At 36.1% G+C, this 23,212-nt stretch overlaps 1 protein-coding gene across 3 annotated transcripts in view; it reads right to left on the bottom strand.

Annotated features, from left to right (window-relative positions):
* Window positions 1-23,212, bottom strand: part of POLK (DNA polymerase kappa) — a 64,880-nt gene that overhangs the window by 29,339 nt on the left and 12,329 nt on the right. For all 3 annotated transcript variants that reach the window (XM_019929818.3, XM_019929819.3, XM_019929817.3), the window contains 3 exons: window positions 15,779-15,942; window positions 9,344-9,463; window positions 144-296 (listed from right to left, as the gene is read on the bottom strand). In XM_019929818.3, coding sequence (XP_019785377.2) covers window positions 144-296; window positions 9,344-9,463; window positions 15,779-15,934 — 429 coding nt within the window. In that variant the 5' untranslated portion in view covers window positions 15,935-15,942. The remainder of the gene's footprint in view (window positions 1-143; window positions 297-9,343; window positions 9,464-15,778; window positions 15,943-23,212) is intronic.

Here is a 23,212-nt window from a genome sequence, read left to right as displayed (position 1 = left end):
AGGATTCAGTAATTGAACACATATAAATACTCTGATAGAACTGGTGGAACTCAATAGTCTTTCCTCTTCGTGAACCAGTAAGGATTACTTGAATATGAATATGTCATGAACTTCCTATTTGTCTTTGATCTTTATCTACTTACCAACATACTCACTGATCCTACAGCAATGGGTTTATCCTTCAGTTCTGGATTGTCCCTCATTTCTACAGCTGCATAGAAAGCATCCATGTCAATATGTACTATGGTATTGTTCAGATCCCGGCTGTGTTCCAATTCCATTGCAAATCTGTCAACCTTAATTTTTAAAAAGTTAACATACTTTAGACAACACAGTATTGAAATACCACTAATCATAACACTAATCTTTTTTTTTTTTTTTTGGCCAAGTGACTTGTGGGATCTTAGTTCCCCAACCAGGGATCGAACCTGGCCCCATGGCAGTGAAAGAACCAAGTGCTAACCACTGGACCACCAGGGAATTCCCAACACTAATCTTACTTTTAGTAGGTGTCAATTTGTCTCTGTCTGTCCATCCATCCATCTGGCTACCCACTCACCCACCCATCCCCACACCTATCTATGTATATTCGATTATTGTTTATTAAGGCTTTTATTTTCATGAACATAGGCAGTCTGTTCTCAAATATCATTCCCTACTAACTCTTTCATTTTTCAATACCTACAAGTACATAACAGGTACTTAATAAATATTTACTGAATGAATAAAGCATTCCAACTGTTTATATATCAAATGATTCTACTGCTTTATAAATTTGGAAAACAACTTACTGTAACTAAAAGCTTCAGTTTAGGTAAAATAAACAACAACTCCCACCTGACCCATAATATTAACATCTTAAAATATTAACAAAGGAAATGTACAATAAAAGATTATACTTCTTTGGCATATGATGTTTATGCTGAATACTACTGTACAATCGATCGTCCTAAGGCATACTGTAAACATTTCCTCTGTAGAATTGCTTTTATAAGGCTAAAATTTGATAACTGTTAGTCTATTCAAATCAAAATTGAAAATTTAATCTGTAATTTATCCTTTCATGAAATTTCAACATATATAAATATATCAAATATAACAGTGAAGAATCTTTAAGGAATTTTTTTTTACAGAAAATTTTACAGAAATTTTTTTTTTGTAAAATTTTTACAGAAAATTTTACAAAAATTTTACAGAAATTTTTTTTACAGGGATTTTCTTTACAGAAAAAGAGTTGGATTGATAAGAAAGAAGAAAGAGAAATGAAAGAAATAACCAAGGTAGGGCAGTAAGAAAAGGGTTTATGTAGCAGACATACCCATTCCCAAGTGTTCCTTTTTTGTGGCCTCTACTATACAGGCTGAAAAAGCTAAATACACAGTTTTCTAGCTTCCCCTGCAGCTGGGGGTGGCTGTGTGACCATTTTGATTTAGTAACATATAAGGAAGTCAGTAACAGCATTAAGTAAAATCATGAAGAGAAGAGAAAAGAAAGCTATTGAATGAAACAGAATACATAGAGAGCATGGAAGAGTGTCTTGGCACATGGTACAAGTTCAATAAATGCAATCTATTACTAAAAGGATCACTGGAGAACTGCATAACAAAGCAGTAAAAAATTAAGGGAAAAGCAGCCAGAAAGAAATAAGCAAGTGGTGTGAGCTCTGGAATGAAAGCAATTTCCATCATGTGGAGATCCCTAGAGTAGGTTTCCTAAAAGGTGGAGAGTTTCAGGGGCATAATTTAGCTTTTTCCCCTCGTTGGACTTCAACCTTGTTTTCATTCTGCAGAATTTTTTTTTTCAAGGTCTTCCTTCTTAACATTATAGTGACGCCTGGCCTACTAGCTACAAGTTAAAACCGCAACTCCTCTTTTTTTTTTAAAAAAATATTTATTTATTTATTTATTTATTTATGGCTGCATTGGGTCTTTGTTGCTGCATGCGGACTTTCTCTCGTTGTGGTGAGCAGTGGCTACTCTTCATCGCGGTGTGTGGGCTTCTCATTGTGGTGGCTTCTCTTGTGGAGTATGGGCTCTAGGTGCACAGGTTTCAGTAGTTGTGGCACATGGGCTTCAGTAGTTGTGGCACACAGGCTTAGTTGCTCTGTGGCATGTGGGATCTTCCCGGACCAGGGCTCGAACCCGTGTCTCCTGCATTGGCAGGTGGATTCTTAACCACTGCACCACCAGGGAAACCCCGCAACTCCTCTTTTAGAAACAATCACCCTGATTCATATTTGTCTCCAGTAGCCATAGTGAGACTTTCTAGAGGATCCATTCCTGTTTAGGCTGCAACTCACTGAATAACCTGGGGTACTCTGTGCCTTCTTCAGGCTGTTCCTCTGTGCAGAATGCCCTTCCTAGTTCTGTCACCAACCCTTCAAGGATCAGCTCAGATGTGTCTCTGTAACTTAATTGGATCTCTGTCCTCTATGCCACAGAATTCAATGTTTCCTTACTTGTTTTCCTGCTCTTACTATGGCACTTACTGTAATATTAGACTCTAAATTGTGAGTTCCATCAGGAGAAAGACCTTATCTGCTTTAAAAAGTTTTCCTCAAAGGGAGATAAAGGGTACAAACTTCCAGTTACAAAATAAATGAGTCACAAGGATGAAGTGTAAAGCATGGGGAATAATACTGTAATAACTTTGTAAGATGACAGATGGTAACTACAGACTTATCCTGGTGATCATTTTGTAACATATAGAAATATTTAAACACTATATTGTGCACCTGAAACTAACATAGTGTCATAGGTCAATTGACCTACTTCAGTTAAAAAAAAAAGATGAGTAAGATTTGGGGTCTAAGGTACAGTATGATAACTATAGCTAACAATACTGTACTGATATGTGAAAGTTACTAGAATGTAAATTTTAAAGGTTCTCACAATGAAAATAAATAATGGTAACTATGTAAACAAGCAAACAAACAAATTCTTTCCTCATAAAAGAGAAAGGGGGCTTCCCTGGTGGCACAGTGGTTGAGAGTCCGCCTGCCGATGCAGGGGACACGGGTTTGTGCCCCGGTCCGGGAAGATCCCACATGCCGCGGAGTGGCTGGGCCCGTGAGCCATGGCCGCTGAGCCTGCGCGTCCGGAGCCTGTGCTCCGCAACGGGAGAGGCCACAACAGTGAGAGGCCCGCATACCACAAAAAAAAAAAAAAAAAAAAAAAAAGAGAAAGGGAGGAGAGACTTGTACACCCATTTATACATATCAGTATAAATTTTATTCTTTTATATATATATTTATTCCATATATATAATATATATATTTCTGATTAAAAAAGAGAAAGTAGTATTTGTAGAAAAAGTTTGGAGAAGGCTATCTCATGCAGTGAGATACTACACCTAATAAATGGAACGTTTTAACATTACTCCAATTTATCATCCAGATTTAGAATAACTATTTCTTCCAGTACTTCAATTTCAAACTAGAGAATAGCATCCTGACATAAAAAAAGATGTAAACAGGGCTTCCCTCGTGGAGCAGTGGTTGAGAGTCCGCCTGCCGATGCAGGGGATGCGGGTTTGTGCCCCGGTCCGGGAGGATCCCACGTGCCGCGGAGCGGCTGGTCCCGTGAGCCATGGCCGCTGAGTCTGCACGTCCGGAGCCTGTGCTCCGCAACGGGAGACGCCACAACAGTGAGAGGCCCGCATACCGCAAAAAAAAAAAAAAAAAAAAAAAAGATTTAAACAATTCATGGAGACTAATAAAAACAAGGTTAGATTAAAAACGACTCTATATCAATCCAGAAAATGTGCCTTAGATTTGAGTCAACTGAGAATAAGGGAGCAGCATCTGAAATACCTTAACCCAGAAACGCTGAAAAGGAAAAAGATAATAAATAGAAAACAAACCAAATGGGAAAAAATTCTCCTTAGACTCATACATTAATGCTATGACAGTTTCCTCAGCAATCTATTGTCCTTTCTGTGCTTAAAACAAGTGTACAGGTGCCAAAAGGAAACCTCGCCACTGAATGACTCACGTTCCACTTTGCTTTACTATCTCTCATTAGTCACCCTTATCTGAACTCTTTTCTTCTACAGCTACCAAATGCACACCATCACTGCTTTTTTCCAGTTTCTTCTACTGAAATTTTCATTCATGTTTTCCTTTCTTCCATTTTTCCTTCCAAATGACTTCCAAGTTCTGATCTGAGTCTCTAATATGTACCTAGTCCCTCTTGCTATAGTTCAGAGCCAGTGTGTATCACAGTGGGTTTTTCTTTGGGTCTCAAGCCTGCCACTTACTAGTTACATGATAGTGGGTAAGTTAATCCCTCTCATCCTTTCTTTATTTGTAAAGAGGGACTAAACCAATTTCAAAAGGTTGAAAGAATTAAGAGATACCCATATGACTCACTTATCTAGGGATATGGTAAGGGCTTAGTGATATTAACTATAATTTTTAAAGTAGAAATGACATTTACTGAGTATATTATATGTAATATGAAAAATGCTTCTTATGTTAACTCACCTAATGGTCAAATTAATTGAGAGAATAATTATTATTCCCATTTTATAGATGAAACTAAAGCTCAGTAAGATAATTAAATTTGCCCTAAATCATAGAGCTGGTAAATGTTAGAATTAGACCTGGAAAACAGGTTACTCTAAAGCCTGTGCTCTTTCCATTATTTTATGATACTTCCCTAAAATGAATTCCTAAAGTGTTTAACACTGAAATAAGCGCAAATCAAGCTCTAGTAGTATTATTTTATATCATATTATGTCTTATTTATGTTTTAAAAATCCCCCTTTTGGATTACATTTAGGAGACTACTTCAGAAATATTGTTTTTCATTTTCTTGACTTAATATTACCCTAAAAATTGTTAAGTAAATCTGGGTTCTCCAAATCCAGTGTTAAAGTGGTCAAAATGCACTGATTTGCTGTGTAATTGCCATTTAATAAAACATGGATGTTTGTCTATTCAATTCAAGAGCCCATGTTACAATAAGATGTTTTGACAGCTACAAAAATGATTGTGCTTTTAAGAAGTTTAATGAGGATGGGATGGGGTGGGGAATACTTAGGGAGGTTCTCAAGAAACATCAAGGGAGTTTATGCCTACAGAGCTTTCTTATCTTATCACACACAATAAAATCTACTACTTGGAAATTTCATGACTCTAAAATAGAAACACATTTCCCATGAAAACCTCTCTGTTCTTTCAGACCTTCTAGACTCCTTAGGATTTCCTCAATACCCTCCCACTCATACAACTTCTTTTAAAGGAAGCTCAAAAACTGAAACAATTTTACAATCAACATAAAACACATTTCCTGCCATTTCCCTTGCAAAAGATGCCTCAGAGCCTCCCATGGAATATCAACTAAAACCATAGCAAAACCTGAAGTACCGCTACACAATGTACGGTGTTTTCTGTTTCCTCAGATTATTAGCATATTTAAGGAAATGAGCTTTAAAAGTAGTATAAACAGCAAGAAGTTGTTATATTGTACCACTCCTATGTATTACATTTTTAAAACTTTATTAAAGATATTTGTAGACTATAAATCAATAAAAGTTACCAAAAAGGGAAAGTAAACTGCCTAAGGATTAATATCAACTTAAAAACAGTGTTACTGCGGGCAGAATAGAATTTTTTTAACTTGATGAAATAATGCTTAAACTTATGTGAAAGAAACAATGCATAAGAAAAAAATTTTTTTTCTGAAGAGTAGTGAGGGGGAATATTAAACTATATTATTATGATTCAATAAATAAAACTGCATGGTACTGATATGGGGAAAGATTCAATTGATTAAAAGAGAGTCCAGGGACTTCCCTGGTGGCGCAGTGGTTAAGAATCTGCCTGCCAATGCAGGGGACACGGGTTTGAGCACTGGTCCAGGAAGATGTCATGTGCCATGGAGCAACTAAGCCCATGTGCCACAACTACTGAGCCTGCCCTCTAGAGCCCACGAGCCACAACTACTGAGCCCATGTGCCACAGCTACTGAAGCCCACGCACCACAACAAAGAGTAGCCCCCACTCGCCATAGCTAGAGAAAGCCTGCGTGCAGCAACGAAGACCAGACACAGCCAAAAATAAATAAATAAATTTATTAAAAAAAAGAGGGCTTCCCTGGCGGCACAGTGGTTGAGAGTCTGCCTGCCGATGCAGCGGACACGGGTTTGTGCCCCGATCCAGGAAGATCCCACATGCTGCAGAGCGGCTAGGCCCGCGAGCCTGCGCATCCGGAGCATAGGCTCCGCAATGGGAGAGGCCACAACAGTGAGAGGCCCGCATAGCACAAAAAAAAAAAAAAAAAAAAAAAAAAAAAAAGAGAGAGAGGGAGAGAGACAGAGAGTCCAGAAACAAATCCAAGCACAATGAAAATTTAGAATATGGAAGTTCCTCATTTCAATTCAGTGGAGAAAGGACTTATGATTAAATAAATGATGTTGGGACAAGCGGATCACCATTTAGGAAAAATAATACCATTTAAGGAAAATATAATACTATTTAAGAAAAATATACTTCATACCTTACATCAAAACAAATTCCAAATGGACTAAAGATTTGAATATAAAAAAACTATAAAAACACTAAAAGAACATACAGGCTTGGTTGTGAGGAATAACTTTCTATGCACAATACTAAAGCCAAGAAAAAAATTTTTAACACTGCTGGATTTGATTACATAAACATTTAAAAATGTATAGGGAAAAATCCCTGCAAAATTAAAAGACAAACAACATATTAGAAAAATCTTTACAAGCGGCAGAGAAAAAAAATTTTTCACGTATAAGATCTATAAACGAGGAGAAAACAAACTCCTCTAGAAATGTGGGCAAAGAGTATTGCTTTAGACTGCTAGTTGAACCCTGAAATCTACTCTCTCTTCCTTCCATAGTAATAGATTTTTAGCTGACACATGGCCACCCAGCTAGAGAATATATTTTACAGCTTCTCTTGCACTTAGGTGTGGCCGTGAAACTTCAACGTGACCTAAAGCAATGTGCACAAATTCTTTTTCACTTGTTTAATAGTAAATTACTTTCCTTCGATGATATTTTCCTGGTTCTTTCTTCCTTCCCAGAGGCTGGAATATGGATTGAAGGTAATCCATTTCTGTGAATCCAGGTAAGGATAACACTAGGGGATGATAGAACAAGACAATGTAGAACCTGGGTCTCTAAATTACTATGGTGATCAGAACCACCAGACCAGCTGGGACTACATACCTGTTATGTGGGAAAGAAATAAACTTATTTGAACCATTATATTTTTGAGTCTCTTGTGCTAGCTACTTAGCCTATATCCTAACAAACAGAATAAAGGAGGATATTCCCACAAGAAGGAAATATTGATGGCTAATTCATTTGTGAAAAGACATTCCTTCTCTGTCATAGTCAAAGGAAGGCAAATTAAAGCAACCATGAAATAATATTTAGACACCGTATCAGCAAAAACTAAAAGACTGATAAAATTGATAAAATCTAGTTTTAAACAAGTATGTGAGGAAACCAGCACTTTTATGTTGAAAATGTAAAATGGTACCATCTTTGGTGAAAATAACAGAACGGGAGAGTACAAAGATACATGAATACAAATGATCATCCCAATGTTGTATATAAAGCAAAAAACTGGAACCAAGGTGGGATGAGGTAAATAAATTATGCACCTCCATACAGTGGACTGCTATGAAGCATTAAAACTGATGATTTGACTGATAAATCATCTTTAGTCATGATAGCAGACCACTTAACACAGAAGATAAAAAACTAGCTTGGGGCTTCCCTGGTGGCACAGTGGTTAAGAATCCGCCTGCCAATGAAGGGGACATGGGTTTGAGCCCTGGTCCAGAAAGATACCACATGCCACGGAGCAACTAAGCCCATGCGCCACAACTACTGAGCCTGTGCTCTAGAGCCCTTGAGCCACAACTACTGAAGCCCGTGCCCCTGGAGCCTGTGCTCCGCAACAAGAGAGGCCACTGCAATGAGAAGCCTGCGCACCGCAGCGAGGAGTGGCCCCCGCTCGCCGCAACTAGAGGGGGCCAGCGCACAGCAATGAAGACCCAACGCAGCCAAAAATGAATAAATTAAATTAAAAAAAAACCCCAAAACTAGTCTGTGCTCTAGGAAAGCATATATCAAAAAAGAAAATGACACACTGTAGTTTGATAAAGAAAACAAAATTTATAATCTTTGAACTCTATCATGAAAAGAATTTTGCAGCATAGTAGATTAATATTATAATTTTATTGTTACGTTATAGGTTAAAGTGCTTTGTAAAACTGAATCAGATTTTGATAGAGGGTAAAACTTTTTTTTTTAAAATTAATTTATTTTTGGCTGTGTTGGGTCTTCATTGCTGTGTGCGGGCTTTCTCTAGTTGCAGCGAGTGGGGGCTACTCTTTGCTGCGGTGTGCGGGCTTCCCATTGCAGTGGCTTCTGTTGTTGCAGAGTACAGGCTCTAGTTGCGCGGCCTTCAGTAGTTGTGACACATGGGCTCAGTAGTTATGGCTCGCGGGCTCTAGAGCTCAGGCTCAGTAGTTGTGGCGCACGGGGTTTGTTGCTCTGCGGCATGTGGGATCTTCCTGGACCAGGGCTCAAACCCGTGTCCCCTGCATTAGCAGGCGGATTCTTAACCACTGCGCCACCAGGGAAGTCCCAGAGGGTAAAACTGTCTTTAAAAGTAAACTTTAATGTTACTGCTTTGAGTTCTCAGTCTACCACATGATGCTTTGCAGCTTGGTTCTTCTCAAACTCTTCTACTGAAATAACTTTTAATACCACAGAAACTGAGTATTTACTCCCCAAAGATGCTGAAGAAGCCAAAGGCCCCACATTTTTAGAAGTCTTGTGTTTTATCTTAAAAGTTCACATACATTTGGCACTCTACCATTTACATGACTTCGTTTTACTGTAACACAATTATGTTTTAAAGTATTTTCAAATTTAATTGGTTAACATGTTCCCCTAAATCTTTTTTGCAAAATTAGTTTTGCAGAAAACATGCCACATTTATCTTGTGCGCTTTTCTAGCTGCAATGTACATACATAATAAAAAGAACAAAAGCTTTGGATTAAATCGTAGCTTTGCCAACTACCTGTCATACGAAGCTGGGCAAGTCACAACCTAACTAAGGCTCCATTTACTCTTCTGTATAATGCAGGTGACAATGTCTAGGTGTGGGTCTTTATGTAAAAGGGTAGAGCAGTATTTAACAAAGTTGTATACACATTTGTTAAATTTTATGCTTTACAATGTAATGAACATTTACATTTCACCTTGTTTTCAGTTATGACTTGACCATGATGCATTTTAACTATCAATTATTATTCTACCAGCTTCCACTTTATTTAGCAATTGAATTAATACCTGTAATTGTGCTTTCCTTAGCTGCTGGCTGGTAATTTGAGCTTTTTGTTGCATCATATTTTCAATTCGTTGGTTGACTTGCTTTTCTTTCTTGAGCTCATTTCCATAAAATCTGGACCCCTACATAGGAAAACAAAATATAAGAAGAATGTTTGAAGGAAGCATCACTGCGAACCTGATGGCTAAGAGCACAGACTCTAGAAACAGAATGACTGAATTCAAAACTTACCTCCATTACTTACTAGCTGGGTTACCCTAAAATTAATCTTATTATGTTTTAGGTTTCCTTATCTGTAAAATGAATTTATAGTTATCTAAATCATAGGAATCTTGTGAGGCAGGATGTAGCACAGTACAAACTCTAGAGATGAGTACAGATCTGCACTCAGAAAATAACAAAATAACAATGTGTCCTAGGTGGGATCCTCCGGGCATATCCAAGGCCTTAGTCAGCTGAGTCATCAGTTATCTCCTTCACTTTCACTAAAAAATTATTGTAAAAAATTAACTAACAGAAACCTCAATTAAATAGAGTCAGAGGTCAGAAGGGGGAGCTCTCATGCCCTTTGATGATAGTAGAAAGCAAGACAAAGAAGACTCCTCTTCTTTTCTGGCAAGAACTCAGCCAATAAAAAGTCATGGACTCTGTTTACTATACCCTTGCCAACTTCCTTTTCCCTTATTGGAAAGAGTTTTCCTCTCCAGTTTTGCTGGGGACTTGCATTTGGCTTGCCATGGTTGCAGACCTTGAACTGCAATTTTCCGCTGATCTTAAATAAACATATTTTTTTAGTGGAGAAATAACTGGCAGTCTAGTTGTTTTAGGTAAACAGTACTTTAACAAATTTAATGTTAGCCATTAAATAAAATGTAGAAAATAACTTCTAGAAAATCATCCGTCGTTCCATCACTGAACATACTATCTATTTATAAGGTTGATGGACATTTAATTATTTTCACTTTTTGGCTATTACGAAAAGCGCTGCAATGAACAATTGTGTACACATTTTGTGTGGACACATGTTTTCATCTTCCTTGGATATGTACCTAGGAGTGGAATCTCTGCGTTATATGGTAACTCCATGCTAAACCTTCTGAGGAACTACCAGACTGTTTTCCAAAGTGGCAGAACCATTTTACAAACCTACCAGCAACGTATGAAGGTACCAATTTCTCTATATCCTTGCAACATCTGTTACTGTCTATCTTATTTTTTAAATTAATTAATTAATTAATTAATTAACTTATTTATGGCTGCGTTGGGTCTTCGTGTGCGGGCTTTCTCTAGTCGCGGCGAGCAGGAGCTACTCTTTGTTGCGGTGTGCAGGCTTCTCATCGCGGTGGCTTCTCTTGTTGCGGAGTGTGGGCTTCAGTAGTTGTGGCACGTGGTCTCAGTAGTTGTGGCGCACGGGCTTAGTTGCTCCATGGCATGTGGGATCTTCCCAGACCAGGGATGGAAACTGTGTCCCCTATATTTAGGCAGACTCTTAACCACTGTGCCACCAGGGAAGTCCTGTCTTATTTATTACAGCCATTCTAGGCTATAATACTATGAATGGCATCTCATTGTGGTTTTAATTTGCCTTTTTCTAATGACTAATGTTGAATATCTTCTCATGTGCTTATGAGCCATTCTTATATCTTCCTTAGTGAAATGTCTATTTATATCTTTTGCACATTTTTTGATTGGGTTGTCTTCTTATTTTGCAAATATTTTACCCTAGTATGTTGCTTATCTTTGTATTTTTTAATGGTATCTTCTGAAGTACAAACATTTTGAAATTTGATGAGGCCCTATTTGTCAACTTTTTCTTTTACTGACTGTGCTTTCAGTGTTCTATCCAAGAAATGTTTGCCTAACCAAAGATCTCAAAGATTTTCTCCTATCTTCTAAAAGGTTTATTGCTTTAGTTCTTACATTTAAGTCAATTTTGAGTTAATTTTCAGTGTATGGTGTGAGTTAAGGGTCTAATAAGTTCATCTTTTTTGCATGTGGATATCCAGTTGTCCCAGTATCATGTGCTGAACAGACTATCCTTTTGCCTTGGTACAAATATCAATAAACTATAAACATTTATTTCTAGACTCTCAGTTCTGCTCCATTGTTCTATATGTCTAGCCTCATGGCAGTAACACATTGTCTTGATAACTGTAGCTTTATAGTAAGTTTTGAAATAGGAAAGTCAGACCCCCATGCTTGTTCCTTTTTACAATTGTTTTGACTATTTTAGATGTTTCTCATTTCCATATAAATTTTAAAATCTGTTTGTCAATTTCTGCAGAAAAAAAAAAGCCACTGGAATTTTGATGAGGGAAGTACACTGAATCTACAGATCAATTTGGGGAGAACTACCTTCTTAACCGTATGGAATCTTCTCATCCTTGAATAGGCATATGCCTCCATTTTTTAGGTCATTATCTTCCCTCACCAAGTTTTTGTAATTTTCAGGGTACAGTTGTTGCACTCCTGAAATTCCTTAAGACTTTCTATGTATTAGATCACGTCATCTGTGAACAGATAGTTTTAGTTCTTTGTTTCCAATCTTGATGCTTTTTATTTCTTTTAGTTGCCTGACAGCACTGGCTAAAATGTTCAGAACTAGGTTGAAAAGAACAGGTGAGATTGGACATCCTTGCCTTGTTCCTGATTTTCGGGCAAAAGTGTTTATAGTCTTTCACCATAAAGTATAATGACAACTATAGGGTTATTTTTTTTGGATTTTTTTTGTTTTTTAATTTTTATTGGGGTGTATATGTTTTTATAGATGTCCTTTTTAGGTTGCAGAAGTTCCCTTCTATTTCAAATTTATTAAGAGTTTTTAGCATGAATGGGTATAGGATTTTGTCAGGTATGATTTTTCTGCATCTATTGACATGACCATGTGTTTTTTGTCCTTAATTCTATTAACATGGTATAGTACATTAATTGATTTTTGGAGGCTAAACCGACCTTGCATTCTTAGGATAAATCCCATTTGGTCATGCTACATAATCTTAATATTTTGTTGGATCCAGTTTGCTAATATTTTGTTGAGGACTTCTACATTTATAAAGATCTATTATCTTCTGCTTGTCTGACTTTAGTATTAAGGGGATACAGGCCTCATAGAAAGAGCTGGGAAGTGTTCCATCCTTCTTTATTTTTTGGAAGAACTTGTGGAGTATTGGTATTATTTCTCTTTTAAATGTCAAATAAAATTCACCAGTGAATACCCAGGAAAAAACCATAATTCAAAAAGACACATGCACCCCAATGTTCATTGCAGCACTATTTACAATAGCCAGGTCATGGAAGCCACCTAAATGCCCACTGACAGATGAATGGATAAAGAAGATGTGGTACATATATACAATGGAATATTACTCAGCCATAAAAAGGAACAAAATTGGGTCATTTGTTGAGACGTGGATGATCTAGAGACTGTCATACAGAGTGAGGTAAGTCAGAAAGGGAAAAACATATATTGTATATTAATGCATGTATGTGGAACCTAGAAAAATGGTACAGATGAACTGGTATGCAGGGCAGAAATTGAGACACAGATGTAGAGAACAAACGTATAGACAACAAGCGGGGAAAGCGGCAGGGTGGTGGTGGTGGTGTGATGAACTGGGTGATTGGGATTGACAGGTATACACTGATGTGTACAAAATGGATGACTAATAAGAACCTGCTGTATAAAAAAAAAAAAAAAAATCACCAGTGAAGACATCTTGACCTGATCTCTTTTTTTCCTTTCGGAGGGGGAAGATTTTTAATTACTAATTTAATTTCTTTCCTTTTTATAGGTCTATTTAGATTTTCTGTATCTTCTTAAGTCAGTTTTGGAAAATTGTGAATGTCTAGAAATTTATCCAATTTATTGGGATTTGTTTTAAAATACTCTAATTTCCACCTCCAAAATTCAGTAGGGAGAAGTAAGTGAGAAAGATGAAACAATATTTGTAAAAATGTTGATAATTATTGATGCTGGGTGATGATTACCTGGGATTCACTATACTATTCTAATTTTGGGTATGTTTAAAATTTTCTGATTAAAGTTTTTAAAAAGTAAATTGCTATGGAGTGGCAAGAATTAGAAAATTTCAATTTAAGAAAGATATTTCAGATAAACTCACCCCTCCTCCCTACTAGAGGAATATATATTATATAAAGCATACAAATATATTAATATATAAAATACATAAGTATCTATTCTATGATTGCTACATATTAATATCATACAAAATTTATATGGAAGAGCAAAGATTCAAGAATGCCTAAGATACTCTTGTAAAAGAACAAAGGCCAAAAAAAGAGAACTTGTTCCAACAGATATCAAGACTTTAAAGTATTGTATTTAAGATCATGTTGTACAGTGCAAGAACAGACAAATAATCTATTAGAACAGTAGAAAGCACTGCAGATCAGTAGGAAAGGATGGACTATTTAGTAAATGGTACTGAGACATGAGGAAGAAAGAGGGAATATCTGATAGGGTCATCTAAGATAACTTAAATATTCTATTTCTTAACTTGAAAACTAGGATCATAGGTTTTACTCTTTGTCTTTTAAAAAATTGTTATGATGAAAATTTCAAAGAAGTCTGAAACAGAAAAATATAGAGGTTGCTATAATAAATATATAAAACTATCACTGAGATTTAACAACTGTTAACATTTTGCTTAATTTCCTTCAATGATTTTTTTAAGTGAACTGTTTTAAAGTAAGTTATAGATATAATGACATTTAGCTATTCTATAGAGTATTTTAGCATGCATCTTTAAAAATAAGGCCATTTTCCATAGTAATATGTAATCATAATAACATTTCATAACTAATAAAATTAACAATAATTCCTTAATATTATCTAGTATCCTCCCTATATTCAAATTCCTCTAAATGTTCCAAATGTATTTGTTCCAACCAGGATCCAATCCATATGTTATATGGATTCCTTATTTCATCTCTTATGTTATTTCATCTCTTATGTTATTTCATCTCTTATGAATCCATATGTTATATGGATTCCTTATTTCATCTCTTAATTATCTTTTATTGATACTTTTAAAATTGTATCTACATTTTATATGCTTAAAAAATTATTTTTCCCTCAACTCTTTATTTTAGAATTTCCAAATATTTAAGAGTTGAAAGAATAGTACAAGGAACACCTATATGTCCTCACCTAGACTGACCAATTGTTGATATCCTGCTACATTCGGTTTCTCTCCCAAATCTTATGTGTGCTTGTGTGCGCACACACACACATACACACACACTCACTCTCTCTTTCTCTCTCCACCCTCTTTGTTTGGCTAAACCATTTGAGAGTAAGTTGGTGCAGTTATCAGCATGCATTTGCTAAGAATAAGGATATTCTCTTAAATTTTACACCTTTCTGCATGGATATTTCATAATACATAAATGAAACCCCCCAAATGGTAGAAAAAACCCATTAAAGAACACTTTTATGATCTTGGAGAAAGTCATATGTAGTTAACTAATTCAAGTACGTAAAAAGAAGCAAACGAAAAACTACTGCACAGGACTAAACTACCACGAGCAAAGTCAAAAGGTAAACAATAATCCAATGGAAAATTGTGCAAAGGGTTAGAAGAGACAGTGTGTAAAAAATACACATATAAGTGGCTTTTAAACATATGAAAAAGATGTACAATCTCACTTTTCATAAGAGAAATACAAATTAATGTGACCCTATGTTACCATAGACTGGCAAATCCAGAAGTATAGTAACACACTACGTTGGTATAGTTGCAGCATGGTAAAACATACTCTCACATATTGGCAGTGGAAATGTAAATTGATACAACTACTATGGAGGGCAATTGCACAATTAATTAAAAACTGCACATGCATATATCCTTTCATGCTATATGTATTTGGTGGAATAATTCCACTTCTGGGAATCTCTCCTATAGTTATATTTGCACATATGTAAAGTTATGAAATACAAGCTTATTCACTATAGTATTGTTTGTAAAAATGGAAGACTAGAAATGACATTATATTCCATCCATAAAGATTCTGACTAGTTCAATAAAGTATAGTACATCCACATACGCAGGCATAAAAAAGAATGAAGATCTCTAGTTTCTTATACAGAAAGACTTCAAAGATATATTAACTGAAATAAAAACAAAAAACCCACAATTGTACTATTCTCCTATTGGGGTGAAAAAAAATGGGTGAAAAAAGAAGATATATGTTATTTTGCTTTAACATGCATACTATGTGCATGTGAAGTAGAAAACTGGATGGCAAAAGCAACAGAAGAGAAGGGAAGTTATTCTATATGCGTTGTAGCTTAATAATTTTATATATTAAAATATTTAAAATTATAATTAAAAGGATATTTAAAATACTAATTTTCTTTTAAACAGAAAGTTAAAAAGTTACTAAATTAAAGATATTGAAAGAAAAAAGAAACATACCTTTGTGGCTTCCATTATAATTTTGTTAATTTTCTCTTTATCTAATCCTTCCATTCCGGCTTTATTATCATTAAGTCCTACCCTTAGCAGAAGATCATCTTTGTAATTGTCATTCTTCTCCTTTGTGCTGTCATTCTTCTCCTCTGTGCTATCCATGGTGTAAACTTAAAGTAAAAAAAAAAAGTTAAAGTTAAAATGGCTTTTTTGGGAGAGAGGTGGACATTTAAAAGTTAAAATGATATAGAAATCAGCAAAATAAAAATGACAGTTAAGATTTTTTGGCTACGGAGAAATAATTATTACTCAGATTTTAAAATTATTATCCCAAGATTACCATACTCTTGGAGGGAAGAAAGGAATCAACATTTCCTGCCAACCTATGCTAGCCACTATGCTTGGTGCTTTACACTTGAATTTTACACAGCAGCCCCGAAAGGTAGATATTATTATTATTATTTTTATTTTTTGCAGTACGCGGGCCTCTCACTGTTGTGGCCTCTCCCGTTGCGGAGCACAGGCTCCGGAAGCGCAGGCCCAGCGGCCATGGCTCACGGGCCCAGCTGCTCTTCAGCATGTGAGATCTTGCCGGACCGGGGCACAAACCCGGGTCCCCTGCATCAGCAGGCGGACTCTCAGCCACTGCGCCACCAGGGAAGCCCAAAGCTAGATATTATTATTCCCAATATAAAGAGAAAAGAAACCTAAGTTTTAGAACATGCCTAGCGACACAAATTTGATAATAAGTGACAACATCTGTGTCCGGCAGTTCATGTTTTTCCCATATTAATACACTGTATAAGAAATAAATACAAAATAACAGTTTCCATGCCTAACATTAAGATCAAAAACATTTATTACTTACTGTTTGCAGAGTTCTATTCTTAAATCAGTGAAAAAATATAGGAAGAAATATCTATCTACTTCCAGGAAATCATTACATTTTACAGTGTTATGTCACTTCTAAGGTTAATTTCAAATAATAATTCTTTAGTGTCTTTATATAATTCTTTATAATTTACCTTCACATACATTCACTTTTAAAAACAATTATTACAACCATGCAAAGTAGACTTGCTCATTCTCATGTTAGGGAGAAAGAAATTTGAATTTCAGGAAGGTTAAATGAATTGCCCACCACAATGGGTAATTATGATAATAATTGATAATAAGCAATTATGATAATTATCTGATAATATGCAAAAGAACTAGGATTTCAATCCAAGTCTTCTTACTCCAAGTCTAAAGCAGCTACCATGACATCACAGCTACCTCCAATTTGGGCTTCACTTATACTACAAATAAATGGCCAGGTGAATATCTGCCATGAATCTACAACAAATTATGGCAGTGATTTCTCATTTGCATGATTTACAGAGGGTTCACTTATTCTACTCTGCCTTGAGGACCTTCCCTCCCCACCGCTCCCCTCCTCTTCCCTTCCCTTCTTTTCTTTTCTTTCTATTTAACATCCATCACCATATATAGTTGGTTTTTTTTCGTGTGATGAGAACTTTTAAGATCTACACTCTTAGCAACTTTCAAGTATACAATACAGTATTAACTATAGTCACCAAGCTGTACATCTCCATGACTTATTTTATAATTGAAAGTTTATACCTTTTGATTCCCTTTACCTATTTCCCCCATCCCCCTACCCCTCACCCCTCCCATCCACACCCCATCCCTGCCACTGGCAACCACCAATCTGTTCTCTGTGAGTTGTTTTTTGTTTTTGTTTTTAGATTCCACATATAAGTGAGGTCATACGGTATCTGAATTTCTCTGACTTATTTCACTTAGCATAATGACCTCAAGAGGACCTTTTCTTGATAGCTGCTTCCATTTCTGACACCAGCAAAGAATAAAATAAATTATGGAAGGAAATTTGAATACTGTGATTATTAGTGACAGTTCCATTACAACAAAAAAAGTGTATAACACAGTAGTTCTCAAACTTTGTGACACATTAGAGGGATGTCTGGAGGGACCTTAAAACTCCAGATGGCCAGGTTGTATCCCATACCAAATAAATCAGAAATTCTGGGAGTAGGAGCCAGATACCAGTATTTTTAAGAGATGCCCAGATAATTCCAGTGTGTCCTAAAGTATTGGAACCACTAGTGATGTTGTTTCTAGGTACCTAAGGGAATATAGGTTGATTTTCTGTTCTTATCATTTGAATGTTTTTCTCTTCAGCTTTCACATTCAGCCTAATATTATCCTGTATTTTGCCTTATGCTTTAGTAATCCAATAATTTATCATTTTCTAGTAAAACAGGTGAATGTAATTCATTCATAATTTCCCCAAACCAACACTGCTGAAGAGGGAAGAGGCTAAATACAGACATCCTACATTTAAGCTGCCTTGTCCTTTAAATGTTAAAATGTATGAAAGGAAAAGAAACAATTATTGAATGCCTACTACTTCACATATAGTATATTACTTAGCCCCAAAACTCTGAGAATTGGTTTTGGTCCTTAATTGGCGAGAAGAACTGGGCTACCAGCAATACTGGCGCCAGGTAAAGTTGTGAGATAGGTAAAGTTAGTTTTCATTACCTTGCTGCCTTTTTTTTTTTTTGGCCGCACTGAGTGGCTTGTGGGGATATTAGTTCCCCGACCAGGGATCAAACCTGGGCCCTTGGCAGTGAGAGCCCGGAGCCCTAACCACTGAACCGCCAGGAAATTCCCACCTTGCTGCCTTGTTGATGCCCCATCACCAGGTAACATATATCCAGTTTCATGGGCACAGACTTACTATCATCTACATGCTAATGACTTGCAAGTTTACAGCTCTAGTCCAAATGCCTGCCTGACATCTCAAATTTAGCAAGTCTGAAATTGACCTTCTCATCTGCCTCCATCCCCCAAACCAGCTCTAATTTCAGCCTTCCTCATCTCAGTTGAGGGCAACTCTAATCCCCTCCAATTGCTCATGCAAAACACCTTGTAGTGATTCTTGACTCTCCTCTTTATCACACCCCACATCCAAACTGTCAGGAAATCCTGTGGGCTCTACTTTCAAAATGCACCCTGAATGTAACCTCCTCTCACTATTTTCACTGCTTTCACACTAGTCTGAACCACCATTATTTCTTGCCTGGATTATTGCAATAGCAATAATCTTAAATAGTCTCTGTTCCTACCCTTGCCCTCCTATAGTCAATTATCAACACAGTAGCCCAACTGATTCTTCTAAATCATGAGTTAGGTCATATCACTCCTCTAATAAAAACTGTACACTGGCACCTCATCTCACTCCAGTATAAAACCCCAAATCTTTACAGAATCTGTATCCCTATTACCTGTTACCTGTCTACCCTCATACCTAATACTCTCCCCCTTGCTCACTGCTTTCCAACTTTGCTGTTCCTCAAATCAGCGAGGCACACTCTGACCTGGAGGCCTTTTGCACTGGCTATTCCTTCCTCCTCGAGGGTTCTTTGGCCAGATATCCTCTTGTCTAAACCCCCTTATCTCCTTCAAGTCTTGGCTTAAATGTCACCTTCTTAATAAGGGCATATCCTGACGTCCCTATTTAAAATTGTAGCCTGATTATCCCTCCTACAACACCCTCTTTCCAATGCCCCACTGCTTTTCATAGTTTACTTACTTATTATGTTTATTGTCTACCTCTCCTGTGAAAATGTAAGTTCCATGAGGGCAGGGAACTTTTTCCCCCACTGATGTATACCAAATGCCTCAAACAGTGCTTGGCACAGAGTAGGTGGTCAATAAACATTTGTTAAATCATCAAACTCAGTTTACATCATTTTCTCATTCTTTTATTCACATAGCAAGTTCACATAATCACATTAAAAGATTGGGAGAAAAACTGCTTTTCTGAAGTTAATTTAAAAATACTTTGTTTTCTCTTATTTCAATATTACATATGTAAGGACAAGTATATGAGCTTAACCACTTTTGAATTTATGAGCCTTATTTTCCTATGAAATTTCATGGTTAAATTGGTTTATTAAAGCTTTCAGGACTTCTATTATAATATAAGAATATTTTGAATTTACATATTAGAATGCTTGCTAGGCTCCATTAATATTAAAAAATTCTAGCTGGTATTTCTACTTTGAGAAATTAAGTTACTTTGTTAAATTTAATTTGTTTGATTAATATTTTTCAATTATATCTAAATCTAAGAAAAATCAATGGACAAAGGTAATAAACAACACAAGATCCAAGTATACTTGGATCTCTATGAGTTCCTTTTGGTACTATCATTTGTGTTACTATGGTGAGTCTGCTTTTGTTGTTATTGGTTAGTATTTCTGTTACTTTCAAATTTCTAAAATTTCTCATTAGCACTGGTTATCTGTATTCTTCCCATTAGCTCTGAGTTTCTTTATCTAGAAGTCCACAAATTGAAAGGGGGAGCTTCTAGCAGAGATGATCACATAATATAACAAAGTATGATAAATTCCATATTTTTCTGGGAAGTGAGATTTAGTACTACTTCAAATGGCTTTGTACGGACAGCATATAATGGAAGTGCCTAGTATGATGTCTGGTACATGATAAACTCACAATCAATACTTATTATTTATTATTATTATTAAAGCTAAGTCAAATTTCCAGAGCTGTGAAAATCACTAGTCCTACTTTTCTTACTTCGCTCTTTAAGATAAAGAGACTCTAAAGGGGAACAGGGTACACTGTGAGCATCCTTGAGAAAAAGCTAATGTTCACAGATCATATAGATGAATTTTGTTTTGCTTCCAAAGAAGTATTTATCCTACGATTACTGTGCACTCACATATAGTCACATATATAGTCCCAAGGTGTATGAATGGATATAACTGTGACTTACAAACAAAAAATTTTTTTGAGAAAGAGAATAGTCAAACATTTTTATAGTTCAATATTACAGAATACAGTCTGTTAACTTCAATTCAGAAGCTGCACAAACAGTAATGCACAGCTCAAAGGAAAGAACTCTGGGTTCCTGTGGTTTAGCATATTGGTTTAAAAGCACATTTTCTCTGAAAATATTCAAATTCTTCCAGTCTGATTCTACCACAGACTATTCTGGTTACCAGTTTAAAAATGTAAGGGCAACCTCTGTTTTGGTGATAGTAAGAAAGGAAAATTAGAATTTTTCAGAAGGAATTCTAAGAAAGAAGTTTTCTGTGGTAGGGTTCCTCCTCCGTATAAAAACCACACAAAACTATGTAAACAGTATCAAAAGTGCTTAGCATATTGACCAAAGTCACCTGGAATTAATCTACCGGGAAACAGGTAAAATATACTAAGGGTAACAGAGAGAGAGAAGGAGAGGATCAAGCAGGAGGGGAAGGAAGAGGGGAAAGAGGAGGAGGGAAAACTAAACTATAGTAGGGTCCTAGACAGAGCTTGCTTCCTATTTCTAACATACTGTAAATAACCAAACTCAATAACCAGCCCCCCCAGAAAACCTTTATATGTCTTAAGAACAAATATTATTTTTAAATCCCTCAAATGTTCAAATATTTAATGTCTGAACAGATTAAGCACCCAGTACAAAACTTCAGACTGTGATTAAATGTTCTTTTTACAATCTACACTTAAATACAGTGAATGTATCAAATTAAGAATATTACTCTAATTTTAATGTAGTAATTTCCAAATTAATGCCTGACCTAAAGTTTTCTTTCTCATTTCTTATAAAAAAGTTTTTTAAATTTTCAAAAAAATTAAAAAATCACAACCCCAAGACTTTAACAGATTAATTTGTTAACATGTTCCTCTCCAATTATTTTACACACACATATATGAACATATATACTCAAACTGCATGCCTACAATTTTTTAAAGAAATTAACATTTAAAAAATAAATTTATTTATTTAATTTATTTTTAGCTGTGTTGGGTCTTCATTGCTGTGCACAGGCTTTCTCTAGTTGCAGTGAGCGGCGGCTACTCTTCGTTGCGTCACACGGGCTTCTCATTGCGGTAGCTTCTCTTGCTGTGGAGCATGGGCTATAGATGCACAGACTTCAGTAGCCGTGGCACACGGGCTCAGTAGTTGTGGCTCGCAGGCTCTAGAGCCCAGGCTCAGTAGTTGTGGCACACAGGCTTAGTTGCTCCGCGGCACATGGGATCTTCCTGGACCAGGGCTTGAACCTGTATCCCCTGCGTTGGCAGGCGGATTCTTAGCCACTGTGCCACCAGGGAAGTCTCTACAATTTCTATATGATGGGAATTAAAGCACAGAGGCACCTCTGTATTTTTAGCTTTAGTTTTTTATATCTTTGCAAAATAAGATGTACAAAAATTTCAAAATTATTTGAGATAGGATTATCTGCAATATTTAAAAATTTATATGTATCACTGAGAGAAATAACAGAAATTATGTAACCCCACAGATCTTAAACCAAGGGGATGTATGCTAAAAGAAAACTTAAGTTGGGAGTTCCCTGGCGGTCCAGTGGTTAGGACTTGGCGCTTTCACTGCTGTCCCCTGGGTTCAATCCCTTGTTCAGGAACTAAGATCCCATAAGCCACATGGCTTGGCCAAAAAAACCCTCAACCTTTCACCAAGGATTTAAGGTCTATTCTTTAAGAGAGAACCATGCATATATTCTCTTCAATTGTCTTTTTCCTTCCTGAGTTGCCTATTAATTTAATTTATTTCAAAGATGAATGAGACAGAAGGCAGTCAAAAACCCTACACTCTACATAATCCTACAGATGTATAACATTCGCACTTAGAGAATAATAAATTGAAATTATCTGCTTCTTAGTACAGAATGAAATATATCCTGATACAAAACACATTAACTAAACATCAGTTCAGGGACTTCCTTGGCAGTCCAGTGGTTAAGGCTCCACACTTCCAATGCAGGGGGCACAGGTTTGATCCCTGGTTGGAGAACTAAGAGCCCACATGCTGCGTGGTGTGGCCAAAAAAAAAAAAAAAAAAAAAAATCAGTTCAAAGGTAAATTCCCAAAGCTCAGTTTATACATTCCTATTCTGATGATGAGTTGCATATTTTGTAAAAAGTCTTCCAGGTTCTTTAACAAGGAAAACTTTGTTTATACTCACACAAAGGAGGTAGGCCAAGAGGTTCTTTCGTTGGGTGTTAGATCAAGTCAGCAAAAATATTTACTTTTGTAGACGTGATACCAAACAGATTAATTGTTTTAGTTGAGGTATATAGTAAAGCACACAAACCTTAAGGGATAGTTGAATACATATGGTCTTAGAAAAGGAGGAAAAGATTCTCTTGTGGTACCATTTTGGGTACTGTAATAACTTTTAAAATTCTACAATCTCAAATGTTACCATTTTAATATAGAATTGCATAAGAAGCCAGGATAATAAGGGAAGGTTACACCACTAGTAGGAAATTTCAACTATTATATTATCACTATACTATCTCCTATATTATTAGAAGGAAAATATTTAATAAGGTCAGAAAGAGTTGTACAGGATATTTTATT

The sequence above is a fragment of the Tursiops truncatus genome, chromosome 3 (genome assembly GCF_011762595.2).
Source record: "Tursiops truncatus isolate mTurTru1 chromosome 3, mTurTru1.mat.Y, whole genome shotgun sequence".
In the NCBI taxonomy this organism is placed as follows: Eukaryota; Metazoa; Chordata; class Mammalia; order Artiodactyla; family Delphinidae; genus Tursiops; species Tursiops truncatus.
This window is presented reverse-complemented; position numbering and strand designations above follow the sequence as displayed.